Here is a 9,272-nt window from a genome sequence, read left to right as displayed (position 1 = left end):
TACAATATTGGTATCTGCATATCTGCAATGTAATCTGATCAGTAGGCAGAAAAAACGGGCTGTGATTTACATATCTTTTTTGTTAGGATGTGAAAAACAGGTTCAGAAACCAGAACTGTCACATCTCTGACAGAAACAGCCCAGGTCCTCCTCTACAGCCAACACAGGCAGAGCAGGGCCTCCCTTTGCAAACAGACAGGTAGTTAATTGTAAATGGGTAGTTGTTCCCACCATAGGAAGGTTAAAACCCACAAAGGTCCCTAACCACATCCTCTTATAACAGTTTGAATGGTCACAAGAAATGATGATGACTCTGGGGGTCTCTGTAAGCCCAGAGGCAAATCCAGAGAAGGCACCAAGTGGACAAATGCAGCCACTCCTGGAGGAAGCAGACACTCAGGAGGTACCAGGGGACTACAGGAAGGGGACCTGGGTGGCTGCTGCGGTCCTAGACCAGCCAACGCGCCCTCCTTGAGCTGCAGGGAAACCCAAGGCACTGAGGCAAGCTGGAAATAACAGATTTTAAGTTACTCTTAAGCAGTGCAGAATTGCCTGTGCCTTGTTCCCAGCGTGCCCTCACTCAGCTGAGGGGAAGCTGCGATCTCTGGCTCTGTACTGACATAAAACTCCTGCAGGAATAGCTGCGCACTTCCTGCAGGAAGAGTTTGCCATATCCAAGCAGTGCTTGCTCTGCAATGCAAAGCAAGGTGCTCAAAGCCAACAGTGCTCAAAGGCTTATCCAGGCTGCTTGAGGAATTAGGGAACCGTGAAGAGATATGAGCCTGTATTCCAGTAGCGTGGCTGGGAATGCAGAGTAGTGCCTAAATGTGTCCCAATCTCAAACCTCCGAGCTGGCAGTCATGCCAATATCTGCAGAACAGTCAAATCCCATCCTAGGTAAGGGAACTGCCAGACTTGGCTTTAGCTAGTGAAAGCCTTTTCTGGCCCTGAACTTTGTAAATACGGACTCCTGACATCAGATTCCTTTACAGTATGTTTATTTCTCAGTGCATTACATGAAAGGTCTTTGGTATTTGTGGGTTCTTGAATACTTCTCCCACTCTGCTCTGTAAGAAAATGCTGAATACAAAACATTCCATATACAGTAACAAACCCCATAGCGAATAAAGAGAAATAGCTATTTTGAACAATAACATAGCAATATGAAAACAGGTAAGTAACCATGCAAGAGGTGGAACAAACAGGTTGTGTTTACAACAAACATTAGAGCCTGCCATAAAGGAGTTTATCATGTCAGGTGAGATCTAGTCTTGCTCTAAGTTAAGAAACTACACACGATTGCAAGATACTGCGTATGGCTGCCCTGTAGAAGACCAAATGGCTGTAAAGCTTATTACAATGAGGGAAGCCAGGACCATTTGCACACACACAAAACACACCGATATAAATAAAAAAAATACCGTGTAAAATAACTAGTGAAAAAGTTAACATTGCCTCAGATGGATGGGAACGTGCCTTGTGAGCAGTTATAGCACCTTTGAATTGCTTGCTTCCAATGCAGTTGCAGACACTGAGAGTACTTTAATCCCCTGGACCACCAAGCACCACAATGGAATGTAATCTTGACTCAGACAAGCTGTAAACGTGGGGGAGAATGGATTTCCAATAAATGGTATCAGGCAGTAATTCCAGAAGCTGATTGTCTTTTAGAAGCTTTTGTCACAGTGGTCAGGTTCCTACATTAAAATAGGTCAATGAAAAGACTGGGAGTGAACCCCCAGCCCAGAGCTGAACCCTCAGCAAGCTGCTCATGTGCCCTCTGCTTGGCTGCACTGAGCAGCACCAGCCCATGCTAGCTTGAGAACTGGACCTAATTTTTAGGGCCTGTTTCTTTGGAAGTTGATGGCAAACTTACTGTGGAGTTTGGTGGGAGCAGGCGAGGGCTCTTCTCTCTAATTTACCCCTATTTCCCTGGCTTGTTATCAATTGTTTACAGTAAGTGCAAATTAGATACTCTGGAGAGAAGCATTCTCCTCCTCCCAGGAGTACCAGATGCTGGTGAATGCGAGGGTGCATGAATTGCAAAGATTTGTGGTTGTGTAATATGCTGCTGCTGCTTCTGGTTAGCTCAAGGCAAGGAAAATGTGTTACTGCAACCAGAACCAATCCAGGGCAAATCCACACTGGAGCTCAGAGAAACATTAAGAATTTCAACAAAGTCTTAGGAAAAGAAAAGGAAACGCACACACTATGGAATTGCACAGTGGGTAAGAGAAAGCACTAAACATTTCAATTAATGTGTATTTCTAAATGAGCACGCATTCAAAATAAATCCACTCTTTAAGTCACAGACATGGCAAGATGCATTATATGCCCTGGCTAAAATGAACCTTAGATCTTGCTTAAGATGGAAGATGTAGTTGGAGTGGTTTGCTTAGTGATAAATATCATCAATGTCAGGGTGTGAAGCTGTGTTCACCTTTAAAACATAATTAAACTGGGACTGCACAACAGCATGGTCGACCCTCATGTAAGCAGAGAGGAATGAAATCCCAGCTGAGAAAAGAGAGTCCAGTTGGTATAATCTTACTGCCACCCAAGTTAAAGATACAGTACCACATCAGAGAGATGCAGCTGAATAAATCAAAGCATGGGGAGAAAAAGAACCACACAGCTCATACAGAAATGTGGGAAAGTCAGTAATGAAAACAGTTGCAACCCAAATCTAACCAGTCTTTTGACAATTGACTTGGCAGGATTCATTGCAAACAACTTCCATTCTGTTTCCATTCATCTTGCCAGTAATTTGTTTTAAACCATTTAAAATCCCAAATCCTAGTCAATGTGAATGACTTGAAGAGAGTCCTCATAAATCTAATGCAATAGTTTTGAATTCAGGATTCAAACTTGGAGGAAGAAAAATTTCTCTTTCCATTCAGCATGAAGGCTCCAAAGTGCCAGGGAAGTGAAAGTGGCCTCACTGTACTCCCTGTTCCCCAAATTCAACCCCAGAGCGACAGGACCAGTGCAGTGGAATTTTGCTGTTTCCCTTTTTAAAGGTTGCTTTGGTTTGGGTTGGTTTCTGGAGCTGCCATGAGGACTCCCTCCATGTGGCAGGTGACTACAGCCACCACCAACCCGCCCAGCGCCCACCATTGGACTGAACTGGGATTTTGCCTGTCTTCAGGGCCTGATTGTCCAACACCTACTGGTGAGTGCAAGGGGTCTTCCCTGGAAGCCACCAGCCATTTCCCGTGGTGTCTACATGATCAGGACAGAGGGGTGATCAAGTACTTCTCAATTCCTGCACTAAAATCAGCCTGTAAATGGGGAAACATCTTTTCACTAGTTTCACATCAGTGAATTCAGTCATCCCAACGGAACCTGCTCCTTTCTGAAAATACAGTGCTCTTCAGAGGAAAGATTTGGGTGTTCTGAGCTCTCCACCCTGTTTACTGTGTATCTGGAAAGTTAATTTAATGTGTGGCTAATGATGGGCTGGCAGAGCTCCTTCGTTTTAAGCTTCATTTCCAATGTACCCCATGCTGCTGGTTTTGCCTTGGGTAAAAGGGGTTGCTGAATACACAGACCATACAGTCGTTGGTCTTTGCAACAGCTTTTGAGAGAAATGCTGTAGCAGTGCAGTGCTGTTTGCCTTTGTCAGGTAGCTCTGTCTTGCACTAGGAACCAAATAGGATGTGACCCATTTACCTGACTTATGCTATAGAGTCACAAACTCAGTTTGCTCATTTTCGTCCTGGGCTGAATCTGGAAACTGTTTTAGGCATGGGGTGTGTTAAAAAAAGGGTGAAAAAATGGTACCATTGATTAGTCTTACCCTTTGTACTCACTGTCAACATGAATGGCATCAACTTGTCCAATGTGGTTTGCACAGCAGGTGCAGTGATTCATGTGTCACTGAAGGGCAGGTTCAGCTTCCTAACCCTGGAAGCTGGGAATTCCCCCAAACTAACAAGTTATTGCAGAGAGTAAAATGATTTTGTATTTAACTCCCAGTGCAAGATAAGCTCTTGACAAGACTAATTCCTTAGGCTGTGGTTTGCTAGTACACCGTCTCCAGATTCAAGTGGTAAGGATTTATTCACAAGAGAAAAATGAAACAGTGTGAAAACATTTTTCCTTATTGATGCAGGATTAAGAAACTATTGCGAAATATCCTCTTCTGTGAATAGCTGCTGCTGCTACTTACATTAATTACCCCTGGATGTATGCACAAGCTGAACACAGTATGGGAAAATCCTTGCACAATTCCATCATACCTCATACAAACTGCTCTATGTTTTCACAGAAACAATCTAATACCACTGAATATAGATAGAAAGTCCCTGCTGCCATGAACGTTTGCATCTAAAGTCCTTGCTTAGGCAACCACAAATAGAAATAACGCTGCTCACATGCAATTAGCAACATGAAAAGCCAAGTTTTTGATGCTAAAATCCAAACAGTTACCTGAATTTTCAAAGTAACAGTTTTAATTGCTCTTTCCTTAAAAGAAATCCTTGCAGGTCCTGCTTTAATGGTCTGTGGAGGTGGCATCTTCACCTGAAAGTAAGTATGACACCACTACATAAAATAAGAGTGGATGCCACCCACTATACCAATGGACAAGGGTAAGGCTTGACTTTGAGTCTAGATGGGATAGATTGTCTTGGCCAGTTAAGCAGTTCTGTAACTGAGTAACTCTCAAGGGCAGTGAGAAAACAAAGGGAGGATTAAACTGCTGAGACACAGTCAGGAGGTGTAATTTCTGTAGACAGCTTCTAAGGATACCTGCCATCTGCTGCTCCAAAGGCAAAACAACAAAATCAAGACAAATGTTCATCAGACCCTCTCTGAGCTATTTGTTAAGGATAAGACATTTCCTGCAATGAGGGTGTAGTATTGGTCAGGTAAGGAAAACCCCATTGCCAACACTGCAGCCTCCTGCTGACTCCATTTGCACTTTGCAATTAAGCACTGGGATACTGTATCTTTAATTGGTGAACAGACATGGAGAACACATAGATGCTCCTACTTCATCCGATTGCTTCTCCTTTTGGCTTCACTGTCATCCAGCAGTGAAGAGAGGATCTGGTAGGCCTGCGGCTGCTGCGGTCCTCCACGTTTGATCTTGATGCTGGTTCGCAGAGGGGAGCCCGGGATCACATCCTGTCCAGAGCCTGGCTCAATGGAAGATAAAGAGTCTGTAAGGAAAGAAAGTCACGGGAGAGCACTATTTAAAAGGGGAGGCTAAGGAAAGAATAAATGGGCCCTTCTGGATGGTACCTCTTCTGGAAGAAGCGTCATCCCTCCTGTTGTATCTCAATCCAGTAAGCGATTGTGGAGCTACATGTTTGTTGCCATCACACTACTCCTAGATTAGGTCTTTTCCCTCTGCTCTGCCTAAGCTGTAGGCTAAGTACACTTCCTGCATGAGGCACAGCAGGTCACAGAATCATAGAATGGTTTGGTTGGAAAGGACTTAAGATCATTGAGTCTCAGCCCCCTGCCACGGGCAGGGACACCTCACACTAGACCATGTCATCCAAGGCTCTGTCCAACCTGGCCTTGAACACTGCCAGGGATAGAGCATTCACCACTTCTTTGGGCAGCCTGTGCCAGTGCCTCACCACCCTCACAGGGAAGAAAAAAGGTCCTGTTCTCATTTATAATTCCATTTATAAAGCACTCTTCTTCTATTGATTATAATTTGCTTAGGGTATAGCTGCTAGTCAGCATTGCCCGCAGCCTCCTGCTATTGAAGGATGGGGCCAAGTGGTCACTGGGAAGCAATGCTCCTGGGGGTTTAAGTAAAGTACTATTTCACCCCTTGTAAAGCAGGACATTTTGAGGCACTGAAAAGATTGAACAAAAGGATTGATCCACCCTAAGATAGAGCCAAATTAGCAATAAAGCTGGGAATAAATCTTAGCTGCCCAGTCTCCCAGTGTGTCCTATAGAAACACACACCTCCTCTTCCTAAAGCATCCTGCCCCATGATGCTAAATATACATTTGACTACAGCCACTCTTCTGTTTTCCCAGCAGTCAGCAACAGATGCTGATAAGTCAGTGCTGCCTCCTCATTTTTAATGCCCCAGCTGCTTCTTCCTTTTGCCTTCAGAGATGGACGTTTGCTTGTTTCCCTGCCAAGAACCCAACCTCCCAAGGCAGACACCCAGCTGTGGTTCGACCCCATGAGGCAGCGTTTGTTTCAAGTGAGGATTTGGCTACTGTGTTCACTGGAACTAAACACTGCCAGACAATTTGGGCTTTTGGGTGTCCTGCTGGGCTGCTCTCTGCAGTTTGCTGCGCCAGATAATCTCCAAGTGCCCTCCCGTTGCAGGGAAGAGGTTTGTTTGCTGGTATGTTTGGCCTTGTTGCTTGGGTGGCTGAGGCTTTTGAAACCACACTGGACTGGGAGGTTCCTTGGGAAAAGGAGAGCATATGATATTGGCATTTCTGCATGGGGCTGTGAAGCTGAGTTGGGCTGCCCAGGAACCTGTGGTCAAACCTGTAACACCTACAGTGGGAGCATCACCAGATAGTTGGTGCTGGGTGATTTAAACCTGAGTGGGGAGGTCTGTGCTCAAGGAAATCCTATTTTGTTATTTTATGTCGTCTTCTGTTTAACCATATACATACACAGGGATGAACATAATTGCACAAGGAAAAAGTACCTTATTTTCCAAGTTCTCTTTCTAAACAGGGCTTTTGTAGGGCCTAAAATATGTCACTGTTAAAGAATGGAACTATCTCAAAAGCACAGGCTAAAAATATCACTTGCTTAGTAATAATCTATAGTTACTGGATAAGAAGGAACTATTTAAAGTCACACAATATAGGTGCTTAAACATGGCCTTAACTACACTGTACAAATAAAAAACCACAACACCTATTTTTGCTGGTGCAGTTACACCCATATAGAAATATACCTGGGTATAAATAACTCATCTCCATCCCAAGCAGTGGCAGAAAATATGTCAGTATAAAGAGTTTGCCAAAATGCCTGTTCCAGAATAACAGCAGCATTTGCCTTGTTGCTGCTCTGTTGCCAAACAAATTGTGAAAGAAAGGTAACCCAGGCAGTTCTGCAGGGGCACAGTTGGGTGAATGCCCCAGTCCAAGCCCCAGTGTCTACAGAAGCTTCCTTTTTGCTTTATACTAGTATACATGAAGGTACAAAGTAAAAGACAATGGAGAGCCTAGGCCCTGGGTCCTGTGAATAGGCTGCACTGTCCTTATGGACTGGGTTTCCCTTCCCCTCTTCCCTGGCTGGCCGTGGATTGCTGCTGGTGATTTATTGGGCATGTTCCTGGTACCTCCACCATCTCAGAGCAAAGCAGCCTAAAAACATCTTTTCTTGTTCTCAATGTATAAAATCCAGTGAAAATATGAATCAAACTGGGATTAATGCAGAGGTAAGGTCAGGGTGACTGTGGTTAAATCACGGGTTTGTGATTCATGGTTTCCCAAAAAGCTTAAGCTGTTGCTGCCTATTGCTTTTGAAAATAGTACTTTGGGCCTCTAAAAGACATGTGGCTATTGAATGATGAAGAGCAGTGCAGACACCCAAGACAGCTCAGCTGTACAACAGCCCCACACACCAACACTGTTTGGGCTTTGAAGTGCCTAATAGCATTTGCATTTTAGTGCTGTGCTGGCTTCAGGAGGGGCCTGTGGGCTCTCAAGAAGGGGCTGTACTGCATGGTAATAGATGCACTTTAAGTCACTTGCTTAGGAACTACTGGATATTTCAGCTCTTTAGCATTTTCATAGGTTAAATCAATATCCAAAGGCCATTTCATAATAAAAGAGGATGTTGATGTGAAGGAAGGTGTGAGCAGCTGTATTTACAAGTGAGGCCACGAATGAGGTTCCATGTGTCAGGGAGAGTATAAGAAAGAAAATACTATGGGACTTGGTCAGTGCCAAGGAACAGTAACTGAGGCTTGTGTCTCACAGGCTGGGGCAGTAACTGTGTTTCTGAGAGGACAGAAATTGACCCAGTAACTTTTGGCAGCTATGAATTGTTCCTCAAGTACCCCAAAGGGAGAACCTTGATCTGGAACAATCACATCAGCCCATATGCTGGTTGAGGGAAGGAAACACTTGTTAAGGGATGATGTCCCACACTGTACCAGGGAAGGGAGAGCAAACAGCCTCAGCAGAAAACTTAAAATCTATCTGAATGAAGAACACAGGAGGCTTTCCTTAAATCTAACTGTGCAAATAGGTTTTATGTACGTTATAATCACAAGATGTTCAGGGACCACTGGTTTCAGGGTACACGGTAGCAGCGTTTGGGCTTTCTCTGTAAAATAAAACAAGGGCCTCACTGGTGTTAAAAGTCATTTGGAAGACACTGTTAACAGGATTAAATGATCTGGCCTAACGACTGGAACAAGTAGCTCCCTGGGAAGCTGGTAGATGATCTGTGCCACATGGCCTGAGCTGCTGCTCGTGACTTGGCTCTCTGAATTGTAATGAAAAATCATTGGGTGGGGGGGAAATCAAGCATCCTTTAAATCATGCTGGGTACTTAGCTTTGAAAACCCACCTTAAACAGATACTGGAGAGACAGGAGACTGGGGGGGATGTTCAACCATCAGGCAGGTGCCTGAACAAGCCCCCAGTTGTCTACAACTGAAAACCTCAGCCGCACTTACCATGAATTCCTATCATGTGCTCAAGAATCAATACTCTCTCGGCTAAAATCTTCAGAGCTTCTCGAAGTTGTTGAACACCTTCTCCCTGCAAAAAAGGGAAAGAAAGCTAACATTGGAATATGATGCAGAATGGGCTGCTTGTTCAATGTAGCCTCCATAACACCAGACTTATGCAGTGTAGACATTTATAAAAGGTAACCTACAGGGCTTAAGTAGGAATGCAGGAGAGGTCCCTACTTAAACAACTCTGCAGAGTTTGCACAGTCTTTGGCCCAAAGCCACCCCCTTCAGACTGGTTCTTAATTCTGCAGTGGGCCAAACCCAGGGTGTAAATTCCCGTCAGAATTCCAGACTGGTTTGGGTTGGAAGGGACCTTAAAGCTCGTCCAGTTCCAACCCCCTGCAACAGGCAGAGACACCTTCCACTAGAGCAGGTTGCTCATACTGCCTCTCAAAGAGCTCGTAGCTGGGTCCCATGCTGCCTGAAGCCTGACCACCTACTTCCACACAAACTCAGGCTGTAGTTTGTCGCCTATTGTCTTGGATGTGGGCTTGAAGGGACAGGCAGCTGCTGGGAAGTATTTTAGGGTGAGAGAGCAGGGATGTGAGAACTCCAACTCTGCACATGCAATCTGATCACTTCT

General features: G+C 44.7%; 1 protein-coding gene across 1 annotated transcript in view; it reads right to left on the bottom strand.

Annotated features, from left to right (window-relative positions):
* Nucleotides 1-4,992: 4,992 nt before the first annotated feature.
* COL26A1 (collagen type XXVI alpha 1 chain) overlaps nucleotides 4,993-9,272 on the bottom strand; it is a gene marked incomplete at both ends in the record, with an annotated part of 170,324 nt that continues 166,044 nt past the window's right edge. The window contains 2 exons of the mRNA XM_080629926.1: nucleotides 4,993-5,165; nucleotides 8,630-8,714. Coding sequence (XP_080486052.1) covers nucleotides 4,993-5,165; nucleotides 8,630-8,714 — 258 coding nt within the window. The remainder of the gene's footprint in view (nucleotides 5,166-8,629; nucleotides 8,715-9,272) is intronic.

Source organism: Psittacula echo, assembly GCF_963264785.1.
Source record: "Psittacula echo genome assembly, chromosome: 15".
NCBI classification, from domain to species: Eukaryota; Metazoa; Chordata; class Aves; order Psittaciformes; family Psittacidae; genus Psittacula; species Psittacula echo.
Note: the sequence above shows the minus strand (reverse complement) of the source record. Positions and strands in the feature narration are given on the sequence as shown.